The sequence below is a fragment of the Epinephelus moara genome, chromosome 8, assembly GCF_006386435.1.
Source record: "Epinephelus moara isolate mb chromosome 8, YSFRI_EMoa_1.0, whole genome shotgun sequence".
NCBI lineage: Eukaryota > Metazoa > Chordata > Actinopteri > Perciformes > Serranidae > Epinephelus > Epinephelus moara.
The window spans coordinates 20,418,176-20,440,742 of record NC_065513.1 but is presented as its reverse complement, the minus strand read 5'-3'; the positions used below and the strand labels follow the sequence as shown (position 1 = coordinate 20,440,742).

The 22,567-nt window shown below is 40.7% G+C and overlaps 2 protein-coding genes across 6 annotated transcripts; both read left to right on the top strand.

The window, feature by feature from the left end:
* The first annotated feature begins 1,540 nt into the window (after window positions 1–1,540).
* Window positions 1,541–11,630, top strand: fancg (FA complementation group G). 5 transcript variants are annotated; one of them, XM_050051095.1, is made up of 14 exons: window positions 1,541–1,695; window positions 3,776–3,875; window positions 3,991–4,116; window positions 4,793–4,965; window positions 5,584–5,737; window positions 6,341–6,471; window positions 6,578–6,724; window positions 6,970–7,130; window positions 7,269–7,335; window positions 7,507–7,811; window positions 7,896–7,936; window positions 8,040–8,213; window positions 9,816–9,930; window positions 10,934–11,160. In XM_050051095.1, the coding sequence occupies exons 1-14, from the start codon at window positions 1,627–1,629 to the stop codon at window positions 11,028–11,030; spliced, it is 1,860 nt and encodes a 619-aa protein (XP_049907052.1). In that variant the 5' UTR covers window positions 1,541–1,626; the 3' UTR covers window positions 11,031–11,160. The 5 variants fall into 5 exon arrangements, with proteins under 5 accessions (XP_049907052.1, XP_049907051.1, XP_049907050.1 ...); XM_050051097.1 differs by having other exon boundaries at window positions 1,552–1,695; window positions 3,779–3,875; XM_050051094.1 differs by lacking the exon at window positions 9,816–9,930 and having other exon boundaries at window positions 3,779–3,875; window positions 10,934–11,630.
* A 137-nt stretch (window positions 11,631–11,767) lies between these two features.
* On the top strand, window positions 11,768–22,185 carry vcp (valosin containing protein). Its single transcript, XM_050051091.1, has 17 exons — window positions 11,768–11,925; window positions 13,706–13,817; window positions 13,934–14,106; window positions 14,194–14,336; window positions 14,509–14,639; window positions 14,727–14,858; window positions 15,310–15,412; window positions 16,175–16,308; window positions 16,568–16,703; window positions 18,184–18,296; window positions 18,778–18,942; window positions 19,050–19,172; window positions 19,278–19,490; window positions 19,631–19,939; window positions 21,140–21,295; window positions 21,414–21,568; window positions 21,822–22,185. The coding sequence occupies exons 1-17, from the start codon at window positions 11,909–11,911 to the stop codon at window positions 21,925–21,927; spliced, it is 2,421 nt and encodes an 806-aa protein (XP_049907048.1). The 5' UTR covers window positions 11,768–11,908; the 3' UTR covers window positions 21,928–22,185.
* Window positions 22,186–22,567: the final 382 nt, after the last annotated feature.

The following is a 22,567-nucleotide window of genomic DNA, read 5'->3' as shown; positions in this document are numbered from 1 at the left end:
GTAGAAATATAAAGTAGATGATTGCTGTATTGTGGCTGGAGTGATCCTTTCACAAGATGGTCTCTGATTCTCACTCTGTGTTAGAATATACTTGCTAAAAAATCATTACACATATTAGGGCGTAGGTTTTGTTTCATCATTTGGGAGGGACACATGAAGCAGGGACATCGGGGGTCCCCTGCCAGGAAATTTTGAGCATCAAAGACTTCATTTCCTGCATTCTGGTGAATCTTTCTGCACCAATGTGTGTCTTTTCTGCATTTATTTGTGGTGGAAAGTTATTTATTTTCATGAAAATCAAAGTCCTCCACTAGTTACTTTTAACATCTTTATTAGGGGGCAATGTAAGCCTATGCAAACATGGACACACTTTGGGTTTAATCACCAGTGATAGTCGGTGACTATATTTGTAATCCGAACAGTGTTAAGCTACACTGGTGGGGAGCTGTTAAATCCAACCATACAGATTTAGTTGGTTTCTCAAATCTGCTTTTTAACGTTGCCATGGGTTGATTCGTCACACTGACATTCAATTACAAACCTTTTTAATGGAAGTTTGAAGTCTTGCCATGTGAATGACATTGGCAGAAGGACAGCAGGAAAAGGAGGTGGGAGGCTCCTGCCATATAATGACCTTGTCCTTGAAGGGATGGATGGAGACGGGAGACAGTGAGACAGAGAGAGATGGAAAATAGCAGGATCGATGCAGACGAAAATGTCACAAAAAAGTGTAACCCATCCTATAGGAGAAAAGAAGACAGGATGATCTGGAATGAAAGACATGTTTGTGTATGTTTGTGTGTGAATGCAGCTGCATGTGTGTGCATATACAGTATATGTTGTGGAGCAGTGGATATCAGGAGTTTCCCTTGTTTTTCCATGGTGATATATTTAGTGCTTTCTGTGATTTGAGACAGTGAAAGAAAGGAGGAGCTGGGGAGGCTGTGATGGAGGCAGACAATGGTGGTTACAGACAATAGGGAACAAGATGATGCACTGATGGGGGGATGACAGAGGGATGAGAGGAGAGGAGAGTGGAACTGGGTGAGAAAAGAGGGAGTCACCTTGGGAGGGACAACTAGGAAAAATGGCTGTCCTGGCAGTCTCAAGGATGACTCAGCTGCAATACAATTACGGCCTTGGCTTGTGTTTACTTGCATTATACCTGTGTGTGTGTGTGTGTGTGTGTGTGTGTGCATGTGATTATGGGAGGATGCTTCTGTGGCCAATGCTAATTTTTTTAAGGAGTGGACAGAGAGTCAAACTGAATACATTAAGGCTCTGCACTCATGAATGTGTCTGTAGGTTTATTTGAAGGGTTATAAAGTAATGACCAAATACAAGAAACACAGAAGCTTCACAGTTTGATGGCTGTAAAAAATAAGCAAAATAAAATCCTATAACTGAACTTTCCAGAACACAACTGAACTCAAAGGTTTGTCACAGCACCACCCGCTGGACAGTTAGCATACTGTCGGTGTCACTTCCTGGTTTGTCCACAGGGGGCAGCACTGTAGTGAACTCACTCATGTTTACTTCCGGTGTTAGGACCCCTTTGACGAACGAGGGAAAGTTCAAACAAAACAGCACTTATTTTTACAAAACAGTGATTTAATATCTAGTGTAATGTATAAACCACTTTCTTTATTAGATAGATGGATCCAAGAAAACAACGAGCTGGTAAACAAATGGAAGGTAGGAAGTTAGCGGTTAAGTGTCTCGTCTTCTTAGCTGTTAACGTTAGCCTCTAACATGTTAGTTAACTAAATGCTAAAATGCTACGTTAATATTAGGTTTTGTAAACCAGTTTATGCTCGAGACTCGATTAAGATTAATTCTTGCTAGCGTTAAATTTGTGTTCCAGTGTTTGAAGTATTCATTATTTCAGCTAGACAGCAACATGTTTTATTATCACCACAGGTAGAGGAAGCATGCATGTCTTTTAATGTCACTTGTGTAGTCACTAGTGTTGGGGAGTAACTAGTTACATGTAGTTCAATTACACACTAAATGTAATTATAATCAATTACAGTTACTGAGGGAAAAACATAATTGAATTACAGTTACTAATCAAAATGTTGCTTATTACAAAGGCACGTATTTTTTCTAATATGGAGGTGGACTCCAGTACATAAAGAAAAATTAACAAATAAGTGTAGAAAGAAAGAGAAGAAAACAAACTCACAAACAAAAAATGTCACACATGTGTCGTCATACATCACTCCACAGGGTCACACAATCACAGAGTAAGTTCATAATTATGTAGGCTTATCTTCCATTTTAATATGAGTCCATAATGGGTCCCAAAGGAGATACTCATTTCTCCTGATCGCCATTTATTCTACTGAGCATACATTCATAAGATGCTATTTCCACCATTGCATTAACCCATTGTTTCAATTGCGGGCCCTTTATTGTCTTTCAGTGTCTTAGAATAAGAAATTATAACAGAAAATGCACACTTGGATATGTTTGGTATTTGCGACTGAACCCCTGTCTACACTCTGGATTTAAAGGGATTTTCTGAACTAAACCAACAACTTACAATTTCTAATACTTTAATCCAGAGTGGTCTAATGAAACCTTGATTTGCCTGTCTTGGGGTAAGACATGACAGTGTACGCTGGTGCTTCAGCAGCTTAAGCAGTCATTCACTCGGCTCTAGCAGCGTTTAGAGACGAATCCAAGTGCAGGGTCTGACAAAGCCATTTTTATACCTTTAAGGAGTGAGAGGAACCTCACAGTACTACTATTTTTTTTAATACAAAGTCTAGTCTTTTAACCACTATATTCAACAAGTTTTAATTTAGTTGCAGCACTAGTTTGAAAAAAAAATGCAAATAAAACCAAACTTTTCTTCCCAGGCTTTTCGCCCTCTGTTGAAAACAGGAAACATTGATTATTTGATTGAGGACAGGGTCAGCAACAGCAAAAGTATATCAAAACATCCGTTCACAAACTTTCACACAACTCATACAGTATAATCTAAGTCACCTCCCAAAGACATGAATTTTCACAAAAAAAACCCCTCAGTATTGGAGTCTAGCTTTGTAGGGAGCATAGATGGGTTTCACTTTCAATCCAGTTTTAAATAGTATGGTTTTAATGAAAATGCCTGTGTTTGGAAAATGCTGAGCATAAATGAGACTTTTTTTTTTTTTTTAAGATATTTTTTGGGGCTTTTTAGCCTTTAATAGATAGGACAGATAAGCTTGAAAGGGGGAGAGAGAGGGGGAGTGACATGCAGCAAAGGGCCACAGGCTGGAGTCGAACCTGGGCCGCTGCGGCAACAGCCTTGTACATGGGGCGCCTGCTCTACCACTAAACCACCGGCGCCCCCATAAATGAGACTTGATAAAACGTGTTCCTAAATGTGGTCCAGAATCGATCAATAGATCAGTATGTTAGCTGTTTTCCGTGGAGGGATGCAAGAAAAATTCTGCATGAATTTAGGGTAACACGGAATCAGTAATTGATTTACAAACGGTCATTTTGTAGGTGAAGTACTCCTTTAATGTAGACGGTTGGGCATCTGGATCCACTTTGTAAAACTCATCATTATGTTTTGTATGAAAAATCTCTTGAAAGATAACTCATTACTATATCTTACAGAAGTCAGGAAGTAAAAAATACCATACTCTCCTTCAAATTATAGTATAGTATTAATGTGAAGTAGCATAAGATGTAAATACTCAAGTTAAGTATGAGTGCCTATAAATTATACATATGTGCAGTGCCTGTATTTACTTTCCTGTTTGCTTTCACTTTGTTTCAGCAGCAAGAAAGAGGAGGAGATGCCTCAAGCCGAGACCAGAGCCAGACCCATCTGAGATTGTGTTCCTCTGAGTTTCACAAACTTTTAATGAAAATCCAAGGTGCTCCGTCTCCTTCATAATACAAAGGCCTAATATGTTAAGGTGGAAACCTCAGCTGTTATCTTTATGTGTCTTCTGTCTTCCTCCTTTCCTTCCCCATGCCCTTCTTCTGCAGGTATCCCTCCTCTTGCAGATCACACACAGTTGGAGCTGACAGTGGTGTACAATGCCTGTGTGTGTTCTGTAGCTCAGTCTCACTTCTCAGAGGCTGAGCTGTTGCTCACACGAGCCACAGAGAGAGGTAGGCCTGCGCTGTAAAAAATTTGGAGCTTCTGTTGACGTTTATGAATAAAGCTTTAAATGTCTGCCACCATGTTTTATGATGATGTCACCATAGAATTTTATTTATATTCTCAAGCAGTTTCCTCAAATTGAATAAAGCGATTAATTGAATTAAATGAGATTTCTTTAATGAATTAATGTAGTTCAAGGTGCTGCTAGACCGCCCCCGTTAAGACGTGTGGTCCTCCCTTTGTGTGTGGCAAGTGGGAGAGCAAACTTTTTTTTTTTTGTTACCACAAATGTTTTTTTTTTAAGGGCTAAATGGCAATAACTATAGATTGAAGCAGATTATTTCAAAAGATTAAAAACATGTTGTGAATTTTGGAAACAATTACATCTGTCTTTTTCCAATAAATTTTGACCTTTGGACTTTACAGCCCTCTGGAGTAATTGGAAACGTTTTGATCACATGAGTTGAAAACAATCCTACACAGCCATCAGTGGAATCTAATTCTACAAATAGTATAATGCTAATGATATTAGTTAAGCCTGACGCAGACATACAGGGTTTAACAGAATAAGTAGACTGAAGAAGAATGAAGCTCCACACTATTTGTTACAGCCCTAAAGCCCATACCACTAATGCTACTTATCCGTGTCTCTTGACTTTAACAGCCTGCTCTTGCCCCTTACAGTTCTCCAGATGTCAGGAGTTGACTTTGTTGCTTCAGACCCTTCTGTGTTTTGGAGAACAGTTCTCAAATCAGTGGGAAACACCGCTTTGAATCGCTTTGTACTGTACCTCCTCTGTCTGCAGTGGGCAATTTGGCTGTCAACTTGTCAGCTGAAAACTATACAGGTTTTTCAGGTAAGATCCTGTTTTTAAGCTGTGTTCCCACCTCGCTTGTTTGGTGTAGTTTAAGGAACTCTGCTCCATCTCCCCTTTTAGTCTAGTTTGCTTAGACTAATTAGGTGGATGTCATTAAGCCTCTGGTGTGTGTGGGGACCAAACCACTACACTGAGTCCTCCTAAAGCAATGGGTCTCAGTTAGCGTCCAAGAGATAAAACCATGTGTGATGTAACCAAGGCTATGTGATGTAGAAATGTGCCATATATATCTATTAATTTTAAAGCTTTAGCTTTAAAGCTCATTATGCTGGTGTTCAGGCTATGTTTTCTCCTTCCTCTTCGTCTCATGGCCCTCTATAATTGTTGGATTTGTACTCTTGTCCCAAAGAGAAATTAAATATGATGTTTGTTTGCTTGTTTGAAGAGAAGAAAGAAAGAAATAAAAGCTTTCTTCAAGATAATTCAAGTGTAGTTTCCCCCACTCTCTTCTTTTTTAATTACATGTCACTGGAATTATATCTTTTATAATTCCTGTTTCTGCCAGCAAAAACAAATATTTGCCAGCATGCTACAGCATCCAGTCCCGAACTGTGGGGGATACTGTAAAACTATACTGTATTTTTTCCTGTAATGCAGGATGAGCTGTTCTCTGTGTTTGAGAGACTCTCTGCTGGAGTTCCTGATGATGGGAAGAGTGAGCCAAAGGGAAAGTCCTCTGATTTTCCACTGCTGGTGATGGACCCAAGAATTCTTATTGAATTATTGCAGATCTGCACTTTGATTGCCCAAGGTCAGCAACCCTCAGGTTTTTGGTTAATGCATATTAAAGGACCAGATACAATTTGTTGTAACCGGAGTGTTGAATCTTAAGCATTGAATATATTTATGTTTTTGGTTTTTTTTAATTTCTAAATATATATTTCACCTCGGTAACATTATCTGAATGCAAACTGATGTGTTGGGGTTTATATTTTGTGATTTGTTAGTCTTTGTGTTTGTGTTAGTGTTACTGTAGAGCTGTGTATTAAGGAGAAAATCAGATATATCAATATTTTAGACCAAATACTTCAATGTTGATATTGCAGCGTTATTGTAGGGTTGACTATTGGTGCTTTTTTGATATATTTTGAATTTTGATATATAATCATAAGTAATGTAGATATAATGACTAGGTGTGTAAAGGCAAATAATAGAACAGTCTGGTAAGTTCAGAAAATTGCATCACTTTACTGCAATGCAGCCTCTAAAACCAGGAAAAGACAACACTTACAATATGATATCCAAGATGATATCTGGCCTCATATCACAGTGTCAATATAATATCAATACACTGCCCTTGTGTCTGTAGTACTGAGTAATTAATCCTGTGTTTTGCTCTCCATATTTCATGAAGGTGCAGAAAGCTTGAGTGAGGGCCGGAGTTCAGAGGCGTTGTCTGGTCTGCAGACAGCTTCCTCCCTGCCTGCTCCCAGAACTCTAGTAGCGTACACACACCTCCTCTCAGGCCTTTGCCTCGCCCATATGGTACACATGCCGACAGAATCCACACATACAAATGAAAAATGGGCATAACAGGTTTGAGCATTTGTATGCAGTGAGTGTGTGTGTGTGTGTTTGGATTTGTCTCCAGAGCCGCCCTCAGATGGCGTTGCAGTGTTACAGGAAAGCACTGGAGACAGACTCCCAGTGTGTGTGTGCTCTGTACCAGAGCATGCTCATCTACAGACAGCTTGGCAACACACAGACTGAGATACAAGCGCTTCATTTGCTGCACTCAGTGAGTAGCTCAAGATATAAATACAAGCAAAAAAAAAAAAACAGCCAAATGCCTGTAAAATGTTTCTAAATGTTTGTCTTGTAGTACTAGATGAATTATTTGTATTGTTAAAAAATATTTTCTGCTTTTGTCTTAGTAGACTAGCACCTTAGCAGGTGAGCCAGACAGTTTATTTAGGGCACTGACACATATTCCTGGAGGTGTAGGCCTGCATACTGAAACATGAAGCCTCTCGTGTCCCACAGACTTTGATGTTACCCTCTGCCACAGAGCCTGCTCCGGCTGGTGCTCATCTCCTCTCTCCGTCCCTACTGCTGCACAGCCAATCATTGAGCAGCCTGCTCTCAGTTCCCTCTGCCCTCTCTGTCCTTCACAGCCTAGCCTTGAAGTGTGTGCTCCATGGCAGGTGAGAAGACCAGTGAAGAGTCTCTGTTATTGTCTTTTACTGGCACCTAACAACAGCTAAAAACCAGAAAATGTAGATGGAGATTTGTATAGTAGACGCACTGTAGTTGTTAAATGGGTCTTGTTGCTGTTCTTTCAGGGTGTCAGAGGGTGTAGAATATTATTTGGACCTGCTGGCTGCTCTTCACTCAGAAGATCAACATGGAGTAAGACTGAAAATACTGACAGACACCCAAGATAATTTAAGAAACAGCTTTGGATATGTTTTTGTGCATGCTGTGAGCTTATATGTGAGAAGTCATAATGTATTTTCCTCAGTGAAGGATGCTCTCTTAACATGTTAATTGACATCTGTTTGCTGTTTGTCTCCATCTCAGATGCATGCTGAGGGCCCTCCCCTCCCAAGGTTGCCCGAGCTTTACCTGCAGGCTGGCGCTGCCTTGCTCACGGCCCAGCGGCCAGCTGATTGCATGGCACTGTGCGATGAAGTCATCACTACAACACTGGACCTGCTGCCAGAGAAGTTGGTGTTGGAAGAGCCAGAAGAAAAGTGTGAGGCTCTGTGTGCAGAGGGTGAGGATAGGGTGGCGACGGTGCTCTGGGCGGGGGCTGCCTACATGCTCCAGGGTCACTGTCACGCTCACCTGAAGGACTGGAAACAAGCTGTGACTCACTACACAAGGCATGTGAGATGAAATTGGCTTCACTTCTGCCATCAGGTTTGGGGATTATAAATTAACACTTAAGACTGTACTCTGCATTACAGATGTGTGAACCTGCTGGGGAAAGTGTGCTTTAAAAAGAGAGGTGAGTACTTTTCTGACTTTTTTGACATTTTGGAGAGAAACTGTCCTTTTTACACACCCAACAGCTACTTTTACATTTTATATTGTTTATTGGTCCATGACAGGTTTCCAACCACAGATTCCCACTGCAGATATGGTTGGCAAGCAGGGGATAGATCTGTGTGTCCTGCAGAGGCTGAAGGGGCTCTCACTAGCTGGCAGGGGCATCAGCTTCATTCAGACAGACCAACTTAGAGAGGCACTGAGAGACCTCCAGCTCAGCATGCATGCATTCCCAGGTATACACACCACAGCTGTAACTTAAAGGGGACTTATTATGCTCTTCCTTATTGTCATGATTTCTTATACAGTTATCTGCCTCAGGCACACTACTGCAAATGTTTACAATACATAGCCTACACTGCTACAGGCTACATGTAGCTCCACGCTAACATCAGGGAAACATGCAATTATATTAATAATTTCTCCTCAATTTCAGACCATATTCCTGATGGAACATGTCATTGTGAAGATTTTTGTTTAGAAGCTGATATTGGTGTTTTTCACAGCAGACAGTGCCGCAGTACTACATTACAGTCACTCTGCTGGCAATCTTGTAATCCAACATCTATCAGTCTGATGAGGATAAAGCCTCAGAGGGCAAGGGCCAATATTGCTGGAGCTCCAATGTAACCCAACAATTAAAGACTAGGACAGCACTCTTTTTAAAATGGCCAGAGGACACTTAGGGCAAGACACCCTTCTTCATCATGTATTCTAGTGATTTTACAAACAATAAACAGAGGTAAGGTTAATCATAGGCAACCGCAACCAGCAGAGCCAATACAACAAGAAGACCCTTGTGGGGGGAGGCGCAACCTTTCCTAGCACAGGGAGCTCTGTTGTAGCCAGCAGATATCCAGGCCAATACTTCCTTTTCCATGCATTGCTCATTGTTTAGTTTGATTAACAACTTGAGACGGGTCCAGACAACATTTGGCAAATCTTTATAAAGAGATATCTGCATATAATTGCAGTAAAATTAGAAAAGAGTCAGCTTTTAGCTGTCAGCTAATAGCCGATGGGTTCCAAGATTGCATTTCAGCCAATGCTTTCCACATTGTTTGCTCGTGTTCAAACATGATTTGTCAATACTACTCGGTATACGAACAGAAACCAGTATGCTTCAGAAATCAGAATCTCGTACCATTGCCTACAGATTTGTCATACATATGCAGAATCTGTTTATAGAGATTATATTCCTGATTGCAATGATGATGCATAGACGCAAAGAGGTGGAAGACCCAGAAATGCTGACCAAACAGAGCAGACTGGGCACAAAAATTGAGCATCTCTGACAGGGGGTGAATACAGGTGTTCCAGCACAGACAGTATGAGGAAAATAAAGTGTTTTTGAAGTATGTAAACATGTTTTTGTAGAAAAACACTTACAAGTATGAACCTGAGAATGAGTATAACAGGTCCCCTTTAATAATATATACAGCAAAGGTTGACACTGTTTCTGACACAGGAGTAACACCAAAGCACCACAGCATATGCACTTTAGGCCTGTAGTTTGAACTGCAATTATAATAGTGTTTGTACAATGTCTCGATGACAGTACAACAAGAGGGTCTGAATAAGAGTAAAACTCATTTTCCACAAATCCTCTCTGTTCTTTAATGAGGAGCAGATCGTTAATCGATGTGAAAACTAAACTTTAACATTGATCTTCATATGTTATATATGAGCTTTTCACACACAGCAGCTACAGTCCCATTCATGTGTGTGCCAAGAATTGTATCAGTTTGACACAAACGGATCATAGAACTGTGATGAATCTACTTGAGTTGTGTGGTCCTTTGTTAGAGCATGTAATCATGCTGTGTGTGCTGTCTCAGAGTGTGTGGGTGCAGGGCTCTGGTGTGGTGAGGTGCTGTGGAGGCTTGGCAGGCGACGGGAGGCCGCAGCTTGTTGGGAAAAGACCTGGAGCCTCCCCACACAAGTCTCAGAGGAGTAAGACACTGACATTCTTATATACAATGTCTTTGCTAAGTTCGTAGTTTGTAGTGTGCATTATGTCATATAGTATGTTCACACTTCGTACTCAAATTCATCTTGAGTGCCCAGGTTACACATGTACAGCTTTAAATATATGTGACTATGCCCCCCCCCCCCACGTTCAAATGTGCATTTTTTCTCCTCAGCAGGGGACACATTTTCCTACAGATGAACTCAAATATAAACAGGGAGGCTAAAGTTGGATCACAAGTGGTTACTCAAAATGCATTTGAGATACATTCTTATGAGGTGGTCGTAACTTAAGTACAAATTCGAGGTACTTGTCCTTTACTTAGGCCTTTTATTTTCATCCCACTTTATACTTCTACTCCACTACTTGTCAAAGGGGAATATTGTACTTTTAACTTCACCACATTTATCTGACCACTTCAGTTACTAGTTAGTTTAATGTTTAATTTTTTTGTACAAAAAACAAGAAGAGTTTACAAAATATGGATTCATTAGTTTAAAAATCAATCAGCCGATTGACAGAATATGAATTACACATTTAAGTTTTGAATAATTTTGATTCTTTTGAGGGTTTTTCTTTTCTTTTCTTTTTTATACATTTTTTGCATCAGGTTTTTTTTACTTTTCATACTTACAACTTTACTACTATAAAGTACATTTTCCTAATTATGCCTTCTTACTTTTACTTAACTTACACTTTCAGTTAAGGACTTTTACTTGTAACAGAGTATTTTTCACCATGTGATGTTTGTACTTTTACTTCAGTTAGGGAGCTGTATACTTCCTCCACCACTGTTTTTATGCCACATATCGAGATACAATGTGATAATGTTCTGATTCAGTGTATTAGGTATGAAAAAGATATTTTTCATAGAAAGTATTTAAGTCCCCAGTAGTTTATTCAGTCTCTTGTTACTTTAGGCAGAACACATTACATATGCTGTTTTGTTACTCTTCTTCTAACAGGTGTATCTGTTCTGTGTTGCAGGAGTCTTTCTGTGTACCTACAGGAACCCCAGTCTGGCCCTATGTTGGACTCCACAGAGCTGCACCAGCGAATACAGGAACTTGGTCCTTCTTTTTAGCATAGAGAGACAAAAGAAGAATACCCTATCACTTACTGAACAGGATCAACTTTCTCTGGCCTGTGAACTGAAACCCATACGAACAACAAACACACATCTACTGGGTCTACAAAATAAAGAATCTTGAAAGGGCTTACAGTGTTTGAAAGTGAGAGCATGGTGTGCATGGTGAACCTGGCAGGTGGTCTATGCATGAAATGAAGATTACCTGACAAACTGTTGTTTGGTCACTGAAGGTCTGAACTGGCTTTTAGGAAATAAAATGTGTACTTTGGCCACGCAAGCGTAATCAATACTGTTACTTTAAAGATATATTATGCTCTGATAAAGCACAATACATACCACTTTAAAAGACACACACTATAAACTGTTGCTACTGTAAAATGTCTATTTGTACAGATTTTTGTATGGATTGTATCTACAAATAAAACGCACAAATCAATGTACACTTTTATTCACACATTTGCGGCTGTTAACAAGAGTAAAAGACCAATTTTATGTTTGTACATTCCTCAATAACAACGCGGTGGAAATCAATTGGATGACACAAGTTTGGTGACAGGCTTAAACGACCAATGAGAGGAAAGTTGGTGAAAATAGGAACAGCCCACCTGTTTGTAACTGGCCAGATTTCCACAATATTCTTGGTGACGTCAGACTTCAGGTACTGTCATTGGTTGCTGAAGCTGATGAGTAGCCTCCAGCCAATCAGAATACCAGATGCGTCCAGCTCACAGTATAATTGTAAAGAGGAGCACGGAAACGGCTGCTCTTTCGTGTGAAATCACAGAGAACGTTGAGTAACGAGAACCGGTTAAGCCTCTTAAACATTTAGCTAGAATTTCTTTATTTATTAATAGTAATCCAGGTGGACGACCATGGCCTCGGGAGGGGAGTAAGTAAAAATATCTTTCTGTCCTATTGAATTGCGGTTTTCTGAACAATGGCTATTAGCTAATGTCTTTAAAATCAGCTAACACCAGCTCAGAATACGTTAGTTTATTAAAGTTAGCTCGATTGCTAATACATTACCGAGTTTGCTAGCAAGAGAGCTAATGGGGTCAGTTATTTCAGCCTCCGCACTTTTGTCCATTGCTCGAATAACCTAACATTGCAAATCCACTGACAGTTGGGTATTACCCCGACGAAACGTTGACAGTTGTCATCCAAACGGGTGTCGTTGGCCAGTTAACTGTATGAAATTAGCCAGCTGTGTGACAGCTACTTGACAAAGCGCAGTCATCGCTGTCGTGTTTGAATGCTAACGTTAGCTTAGCAACGGTGTCAAGGCCAAAGCCATCCACCATCACACCGACAAGTTGGCCTACCAGCCGGTTTATATCCTGTCTTGATAATTAGTTTAACATTTTCAGTGGGACGCTTATTAAGCTAATGAGCAAAAGGCACAGACCAAGCTAATGGGCCAGCGGTTACACGAAAGAAAACGCCGACGTTTACGCTAGTCATCCAGATAGCTAACTTCATGACGAGCTGTCTGGCGATAGCCACTCTGTACAGTGCACCAAAGCTAGCCGGCTAACAGGGTTAGGCTATTCATTCTAAAAGATCGACAATTTACACGGGGTCTATTTCGCTGTTAGCTTAACTGTTATGAAATAACACATTTGCTCATCTCGGTAGCTCACGCACATGTCGACACTTAATGTATTTAAAATCACGATAAAGCTGTAACGTTGGTCTTTCTGTGGAGGAACCGAGCTAACGTTAGCTAAAAGTTTTTTTCTATTTCTTTTGCTGTGTCATCTGGGCTCGCTTGCTCGCCAGTCAGTTAGCTAAAGGCTAGCATTAGCATGCTAACAACATGAAAGAGAAACTACAAAAAGCAATCATAGACTTTTCTGGAAACTTGTTGCCATTTTAACCTTAATAATGACTAACGTTACTGGTCAATTTTAAACTGTTGGTTGAATGCACGCACGATAGTGCATATTACCCGGTTAGTCGTGGCAGTTGGCGAGTTGTGTATACGTTCTGTTTACAGCAATTAATGTTTATTTATTCTTAGTTACTGTTGTTGTTGTTGTTGTTAATAATGTAGGCACATAAACACTAAATTATAAGGTTACTAGAATTGACGAAAACCTCATACCATTTATATTGTAATCTAATGTGCATTTCGTATTCCTATATGGCCTCATAAATATGTACAGAGACATTACAGTAAAAATACGTTTACAACTTGCAATACAAAACACAAACAATCGATAGTAAAAGTACTCATGCCTGAGTACTAAGTATGGCTGACCTCTCTTAAGACATTGTTTGATTTATTTTTAAAATGATCTCTGTCACAATTCATTCAGAGTTCAGTTGGTAAGGAGTTCACTGAGCACAGAACACTGTCCACCAAAGGACATTTAGTGAAGGGGTGTTTTCCATATCCCCATAGACGTACCCGAGAAACTAAATCAGAAGCTCTGAGAGGTTTCACTGTCACAGAGCACCTTAGGAGCCAGCCTGGTTTTTATAGATGTATTATCACACTTGACATTCACTTGTTGTGGAATAATAAGATGTTGATGGTTTCCTGTACACTATTACTTAGTAACTTTGCAGCTCGATTGTTGTAGGACCTTCAGAAGATCTGGAAGGTGCTCCACAAGAGTTTTTTTTTGGTTCAATCCATAACTGGTTTTATCTGTTCCTCTTCATAGATCCAAAAATGATGATCTAGCCACTGCAATTCTGAAACAGAAGAACAGACCCAACAGACTGATTGTTGATGAATCCATCAATGAAGACAACAGTGTGGTCTCTCTCTCTCAGGTAGGCTAAAACCCTGTGATTTGTTGTAATAGATCAAATGTTAAGTTACATCTTGATATTTTAAATTTTAAAAACACTGAGATGCACTAAATAACTTTTGTTAAATGTCTTTTAAGACCAAAATGGATGAGCTGCAGCTCTTCCGTGGAGACACAGTGCTGATGAAAGGAAAGAAGAGGCGGGAGACTGTGTGCATTGTGCTGTCTGACGACACCTGCTCCGATGAAAAGGTTCGCATGAACAGGGTGGTCCGCAACAATCTGAGGGTCCGGCTGGGTGATGTCATCAGGTGGGGAAAAACACACTAGTCTTAATTTTTTTTTTGAAGGGCTGTGAAAAGAATTTAAGTGGTGTTAAAGTCTGATATCTCCCTCAGCATTCAGCCATGTCCTGATGTGAAGTACGGAAAGAGGATCCACGTCCTCCCAATAGATGACACAGTAGAAGGAATTACTGGAAACCTGTTTGAAGTCTACCTGAAGCCATACTTTCTTGAGGCTTACAGGCCAATCCGCAAAGGTGAGAACAAAGAACCGTTGTTGTTGTTGTTATTATTATTATCATCATTATTATTATTATTATTATTATTATTATTATTATTATATTTATTTATTTATTTATTTTTTGCCTGATGGATCAGATGTTTCTGTAGAGAGGTAAAACTAACGTGATTTTCTTTTACCACGTAAAGGTGATATTTTCCTGGTCAGAGGAGGCATGCGTGCTGTGGAGTTCAAAGTGGTAGAGACCGACCCCTCTCCCTACTGTATTGTTGCTCCTGATACGGTCATTCACTGTGAAGGAGAGCCTATCAGGAGAGAGGTGGGTAGCAGATGCACACACAGTGCATGGGTTAACATTTGTCAAAAAAATGTATTGAAATTTGAATATCTTTGATTTAATATGCAGGATGAGGAAGAGTCCTTGAATGAGGTGGGCTATGATGACATTGGAGGGGTGAGGAAGCAGTTAGCTCAGATCAAAGAGATGGTGGAGCTGCCTCTGAGACACCCTGCACTGTTCAAGGCCATAGGAGTCAAGGTGAGGCACCCTTGTAATCTGCACTGAGGAACAAGTGAACACATTTGGCCCTCCATTGTAGATTTTGAATTTTAAAGGATAGCACTTGTTCTCATACAAAGGTATAGTTGCTATCTATCTATGACACAAGATGCATCCATCCTTAATTTTAAAACACACAGGTTGAGCTACAGTCATACTTGAGCAGGAATGACAGTAGTAAACATCGACTAGTTTTAGCCAGATATTGCTGTGTAACTGACATCATTGAGTCTATGCTTGGTATGTCTAATGTACAGTACATTTCAAGTGTACACAAGCGTAAACCTCATGACATGTATGTTTGCTGCTTTTGGTTTTGTTTAACTTATTTTGAGTGTAATGTGTAATTCACTCTGCCATTATTTATCTTGCAAATGTTTTTAATTTAAGAATAAGCTCTGATTTTAAAGACTGCTTTTCCCGTTTTCAGCCCCCACGTGGAATCTTGCTATATGGACCCCCTGGAACTGGAAAGACCTTGATCGCCAGAGCTGTAGCCAATGAAACTGGAGCTTTCTTCTTCCTGATCAATGGTGTGAACACACATCTGTATTTATCCTCTATAGACACTTATTGCCAGTCTTGGCCATTTTATGATAATACTGAGTGTGCCCTTGACAGTGTTGCCTTGTAGTTGCTTGAGGTTTTTAATCAGAATCCTAACAGTGGTTGCTTGGCTATACAATGAGAAGCAACATTTAATTTGTGCATCATTTTAGATCAGTTTTTCTTTTGCATTCATCTCTTCAGAACAATCGCAAAATTGGCTGAGCTTTATAAAAGAGGACATAAATTATCAGCTAGCTGCAGGGAGTGCAACTCACCTTTGTAAACTTCTGTTGTAAAATAGACGTCTCATCTCCCAGTAAGAGGGATGGAATAAATGTGTATATATTGAACATGGACTGCATTTATATAGCGCTTTTATAGTCCTAGCGACCACTCAAAGCACTTTACAACACAAGCACCACTAAACCATTTACACGCACATTCTTACACCGGTGGCCGAGGCTACCATGCAAGGTGCCAGTCTGCTCTTCAGAAACATTCATGCACAAATTTGTATTTCACCCAAGGACACTTCAGCAAGTAGATAGCAGGGGCCAGGGATCAAACACTGACCTTCTGATTAGTAGACAACCATTTTACTTCTAGAGCAGCAGCAGTCGTTTATCTATCACTAGAATGTGTAGTTGGTACAGGGTTCATCTCGTGTTTCATGCATATTATTTGAATGTAGTACATGCTGTGAAGATTCCTCTAAAATCAAAATGTTTTTTGGCTTTCCGTTTAAGGTCCTGAGATCATGAGTAAGCTGGCAGGAGAGAGCGAGAGTAACCTGAGAAAGGCCTTCGAGGAAGCAGAGAAGAATGCTCCTGCCATCATCTTTATTGATGAGCTTGACGCAATTGCCCCTAAAAGAGAGAAGGTGAGTGGGAGGAGAGGAAAACTAAATGTGTCGCTGAATAACAGTGTTTTGAGCGAGTGTTTTGAAATAATGGCTCATTGTCCAGACCTTGAAAAGACAAAATGTAGCTTGTTTTTGTATAGTTTCTTTTCATGTTCTGGTATTTTGCTTGGAATGTAATTCCTTCACACACTCATTTAAAATATAGCTGTAGGGGCTTTGTGATATTAAAAGTGGTTTTTATCTGTATAGTAACAATTCATGTTGTGTTTCTTTGTAGACTCACGGAGAGGTGGAGAGGCGCATTGTTTCCCAGCTGCTGACTCTAATGGACGGCCTGAAACAGAGAGCTCATGTCATCGTCATGGCTGCCACCAACAGACCCAACAGCATTGACCCAGCCCTCAGGAGATTTGGTAAATTATCTGTTTTAAGCATGTGTTGAGTTACTGCAGTATCTAACAACTAGAAGAACCATCCAACACAGGCCTGTGCATAAAGGTGTGAATATCAGTAGTAATTTAGTTCTTACAACCCCAGGTCTCATTGTTATGGCATCGTTCCTATTGGTTATGTAAACTCATCAAATATTAGGGATCAGTGTTGGGCTCATTATTCAAATTAATTTAATTTGTTTTGCTGTTACACCTTTGAGAAGTAATCATATTACTTATTACTCCCTGCCAAACAGTTGTTCATAACACTTGTTACATTACCTTCCTGTTACATCCCACAAAATTGGTAGTTAACGTTAAGTCCTTTCTCCTCAAAATTTAGACCTTGCATGTGCACCTTTCTGTGAGTGTCAGGGTAATCTCTGTTTAGCACAAAAGTTTTTTTTACCAAGAGGTCTTCTCTTGCCTGTACTTGATATTTTCCCAAAAATCTGTCTGAAAGACGGAGAGTCAGTTGTGGAGACCGGCAACATTTCATCCACCACATATCTAGTCAGATCCAGTTTTGGTTGTCTAGCCAGCCATCCTCCGTGACTGAGGAGAGCTCACCTTTGGTAGGGTGTGTTTCCACATGCTCCATGTTGCAGTGCTGTCAGTCGTAGTAGGCGTTTAAGGAGGTTTGACTTGTCATCTTACCTCTTGACAAAATCAAAGTAATGTGAATATTTAGTCGCTAATGTAAGCATTTCCCTCTTCTAAGCTAGCTTGCTGTTTTGTGACGTGCATGTGACAAATACGAAAATAAAACCTGATTGATTGTTGGAGGTGAAATCAGTAGGGGTTAACAACAAACGTAAGGTTGTAATGAGTTATTTGTTTTAGGGGTTACTGTAATATCATTACTGAAATGTTATCAGTAATTTGCTGCACTTCTTGTTACCTGGGAAAAATATTATAACTGTAGGACCCAGCACTGTTAGTGATGTATCAATCATGTAATTTTCACCAACAGCATCACCTAAGTGGAGTTGTGCACCCTGAGAAATGTCGCTACAACAGACCCCAAGTTACTGTGTTTTGTTTTATATAACCTGGAGCTGCTCTGTGCACATGGCTCACCAAAAGCATGTTATATCACAGATTACAACTGCTGGCTGCTGTTTATTTTGTGGGCTCTGCAGTTCAGTTTTGGGTCAGTTTCTCACAACACTGTGCAGTCCCACAGTTTGTGACATATGTGAAAGTGTTTGACAGGATGTTTCTGACGGCCCTGACAGAGAACTGGAATTGGATCTTGCTTATTCATCAAATACTGTTACTTTATAAAATGTAGATGGTTCCTTTTACAGCTTGTATGTTTGATCAGTAATGTTGCTTTTGTTGCTAAACCATTAGAGAGGAGACAGAAAGTAGAAGTAATTCCTGCAGACTGGCTTATTGCTCCAAGCCTGTTTCAGTTGAAACTAATAAGTGTGTGTGTTTGAACTTTCACCACCTCCAGGGCGTTTTGATAGGGAAGTGGACATTGGCATCCCTGACGCCACAGGCAGACTGGAGATCCTCCAGATTCACACCAAGAACATGAAACTGGCTGACGATGTCGACTTAGAACAGGTCTGTACACATTATTTTCCTGCAGTCAGGTGACACCACACCACACACTGCTTCTCTGAGGAGAGGTAGAGTCATGTGTTTGTCATTATTGCCCGTATGTTCCAAGTAAAACTACACAGGAAACTGCATCTAATGCCAAATTGTTTACTGACATAGAATATGACAGAATGTAACTATTAAATGTGGCTTGAAGAATCTTGGTTGTTTGAGGGTTTTCCGAGTGATGATTTAAAATCTTTGTCCTAGTCCTAGCTTTTACTTTTACTCTTACTTTCACAGTGAGAGTGTTAACAAACAGTAACCACAATCCTGCATAGTACACCTGTTTAACAAAAAAAACAGTAAATCAGTAAATATAATCCATCATCATATTTAGACTTACTGCATTGCAGTAGTAGTGTTCGTGGTTGTACTTAATAAGGTATATTGGGTATGGTACTGGACAGGAAAGTAATAATGTGCTCTTTGTATCTTAATATAGGTAGCCAATGAAACCCATGGACATGTCGGTGCAGATCTGGCTGCTCTTTGCTCTGAGGCTGCCCTGCAGGCCATCAGGAAGAAGATGGACCTGATCGACCTTGAGGACGAGACCATTGATGCTGAAGTCATGAACTCACTTGCTGTCACTATGGATGACTTCAAGGTAAGAGCTGTGTTATGGTCTTTGGTATATGGTGAAAGTGAAATGTTTTCAATTAGCTTATATTGGCCCTCTGAGCTCGTACTAACATGCTTGATGCTGTCCTGCAGTGGGCCCTGAGCCAGAGCAACCCATCTGCACTGAGGGAGACGGTTGTCGAGGTTCCAAACATCACCTGGGAGGACATTGGAGGTCTGGATGATGTCAAGAGGGAGCTGCAGGAGTTGGTGCAGGTATGAACCGCCTCCAGACGTTAAGAGTGTCTGAAATGGATGTATCACAAACCATTATATTAGAATGTTTTATCTCACTGTTTATCTCCCTCTCCTTAAATTCAGTACCCGGTGGAGCACCCAGACAAGTTCCTCAAGTTTGGCATGACCCCATCCAAGGGTGTGCTGTTCTATGGCCCCCCTGGTTGTGGTAAGACTCTGCTGGCCAAAGCCATCGCCAATGAGTGCCAGGCAAATTTCATCTCCATCAAAGGACCTGAGCTGCTCACCATGTGGTTTGGAGAGTCTGAGGCCAACGTCAGAGAGATCTTTGACAAGGTAACAATTATGTTTTGGTGTCTGTCATTAAAAAAATAAATTTTGAATGTGTGCATTTATTCTGCAGCACCACAAGCTTCAATTTCAACCTACAGAATTCATTTTTATATTGTTTTGTGTTATCTGTGTGATATTTCCAGGCTCGTCAAGCAGCCCCATGCGTTCTCTTCTTTGATGAGCTGGACTCCATAGCCAAGGCCCGTGGCGGCAACGTGGGAGATGGTGGTGGAGCAGCTGACCGTGTCATCAACCAGATCCTGACCGAGATGGATGGAATGTCCAGCAAGAAGAACGTCTTCATCATCGGAGCCACAAACAGACCAGACATCATTGACCCTGCCATCCTGAGACCCGGCCGTCTGGATCAGCTCATCTACATCCCACTGCCCGACGAGAAGAGCAGGATGAGCATCCTGAAAGCCAACCTCCGCAAGAGCCCCATCAGCAAGGTGACAGTGCTAGCACTCATAGTTTCTCTTTTTTATTATTTGTTTGTGTGCAGACGTTTTTATTTTCAGTCTGTCAAATACAGTCTTAGAAGTGATTTTATTTCTGTGTTCTTATAATATTCCCACTTTATGTTAGAAAATATCAGCTTTTATTCATGATACTAGAAGATCCCCTGTAGGAGCATGACACAAAGAAAAGAAAATTATTTTGATGCAACAAATCCAATCAGTGAGTCGCAAGAGAATTAAAATTTAAGTATGGCTTGATATCGTTAAAAAACTGCTATACCAGTACCCTTAAAGCTATAGTGCGTAACTTCTGTTGCCTCCCAGCGGATAATGCGTTATTACAACTAATAAGCCGGCGGCACTTCCATGTACACAGTAACACTCACCAGTCGCCACACCATGTACACAGAGTAACACTCGCCAGTCGCCACACACCGTACACAGAGTAACACTCGCCTTTGTGGTAGGATCCACTTCTGAACCGTGTCTCGGCCGCTTCTCCGCCATGTTGCTTTCTCTTTCTACCTAAGCTCTACCTCTTGCTATGACATTCTCCGCTCTTCCTCCCCCTCCCTTCTTGTTGTGAGGAAGCATTTCCTGTGCGCCAGCGCGGGAATGTCGCCGGTCGACACGCATACTAAAAATGATATATATTGAAAAATACCGCGAGATGTTAGAGGAGCCGATCGGCTTAACCAGCATTGTGTCATCTCCTCTTGTAGTGGCTTGGGTGAAACGGACATTTACAGACCTGTAGAAGTTACGCACTATAGCTTTAAAGTGATACCGATACCAATGGAGTACCTCATTTGACATTACCGTCCCATATCGTTTGCATTCATTTTTACAACTCTATCAATAAATTGCACTCAGAGTCACCACACCAGGCTGTATGGCTTGTAGCTGCTTCAGTAGTGAACCAGTCGCGTGTTGCATAAAAGCTAAGAATGCTTGCGGTGATCGCCTGTGAGCAAAACCATACAATGAGTCAATTTGTTCCAGAAAGGGGTTCAAAAATGATCAAATGCAGGTTTGTTTGACTGGGGAAGTTTGATACTACTTGGGACTGGGCTATTTCACTGTATACTTTTTTTTTTTTTTTTAATGAAGGTATCGAGCACTGATACCTAGTTCTAATGATACATTTTCTGAACCTGAGCCTTTTTTAAAATGTTTGTACTTTGTTGATAGGATGTGGACTTGGACTTCCTGGCAAAGATGACCAATGGCTTCTCTGGAGCAGATCTGACAGAGATCTGCCAGCGGGCGTGTAAGCTGGCCATCAGAGAGAGCATCGAAAATGAGATTCGCAGAGAGAGGGAGAGGCAGACCAACCCATCAGCTATGGTCAGTGCTTGTTCCTGTTCCCTCAGTTGCTTTTTCACATCTGAGTGAGCCTCTGTGCATTACCGCTTCAGATGTCTTGCCTGTCATCACCACTCTGTGTCTTTTTTTCCCCTTTTAGGAGGTGGAAGAGGATGATCCTGTGCCAGAGATTAGGAAGGACCACTTCGAGGAGGCAATGCGATTCGCCCGTCGCTCCGTCAGTGACAATGACATTCGCAAATACGAGATGTTCGCTCAGACACTGCAGCAGAGCCGTGGCTTTGGAAGCTTCAGGTACATTTTCTGACATTTTGTATTAGCATGAGTGCAGGTAGCTGTGTATGTATCTTCCTCTGTCTGAACAGATATTAGTCATATTGTGTTTTTAAAAATGATTGTGAAAAGCTTTATCATATTAGTCATGGCATTTTCCTAGAATCACGGACTACATAAGATAGTTATTAGTTCATACCTGCCAGAAATACTAGTCACCATATCAGAGGTCAGTCACTCTAAAAAGGGTAAATGACTCTTGTTTCTCTTTCAGGTTTCCCTCCAGTGCTGCAGGAGGCAGTGGCCCCAGTCATGGCACAGGAGGAACTGGCAGCAATCCAGTGTTCAACGAAGACAACGACGATGACCTTTATGGATAAATGTACACTGCCCCACAGTGGTCAGTACTGGGATCACACCTGTACAAATTCTCACCAGATTCCACATTTTTAGGACTTTGTGCTTCTTTCATGTGTTCCCTTTTTTTGTATGACTTCCCTTGGAGAAAGCATGTAGCCGCTTGGTTTGCCCTGGCTTTGATGTGGGTGGGGGTAAGGGGATGTTGGAAATGGAAGGTGAGTGACTGATGCTGACTGGGGAGGGGGGGACTGGGGGGGGGGGGGGGGGGGGTGTTATTGAGTGGCCTCATTCTCAATATATCACAACCAACATGAATGGCTTTAGTGATGGGATTCTATGCTAGACTATAAGAAAGAAAAGAAAAAAACATATTGCTTATGACTTCCTCTTTTTTTTTTTAAATAAACAGTAGCATATAATGTATTACAGATTTGTCAAGGTTATGTTGTTGAAAATAAAATCTCACAAAATGGAAGTGTTATCAGTGTCCGTTTGAAACTTCTTTATTGATAGTTCACGTGCATTCTGTCTGATTAGGGTATCTGTACTCAATTTAAGGCTCGTACGTATCTTCTATATAAAGATATACAGTAGAAACCTCTTAGTGATCACACTCGGGCTAAATTGATCACTAAACAGATTATTTTTATTTTTCTGTCT

Excerpts from the sequence above, each read along its gene's own strand:
- fancg (XM_050051093.1), top strand. The coding sequence starts at position 1,627 with ATGTATAAACCACTTTCTTTATTAGATAGATGGATCCAAGAAAACAAC. Across the intron at positions 3,876-3,990 it reads ACTTTTAATGAAAATCCAAG|GTATCCCTCCTCTTGCAGAT; the intron begins GTGCTCCGTCTC and ends CTTCTTCTGCAG. Across the intron at positions 8,214-10,933 it reads CAGCATGCATGCATTCCCAG|GAGTCTTTCTGTGTACCTAC; the intron begins GTATACACACCA and ends TCTGTGTTGCAG.
- vcp (XM_050051091.1), top strand. Across the intron at positions 14,859-15,309 it reads TCAAGGCCATAGGAGTCAAG|CCCCCACGTGGAATCTTGCT; the intron begins GTGAGGCACCCT and ends TCCCGTTTTCAG. Across the intron at positions 18,297-18,777 it reads ACGATGTCGACTTAGAACAG|GTAGCCAATGAAACCCATGG; the intron begins GTCTGTACACAT and ends ATCTTAATATAG.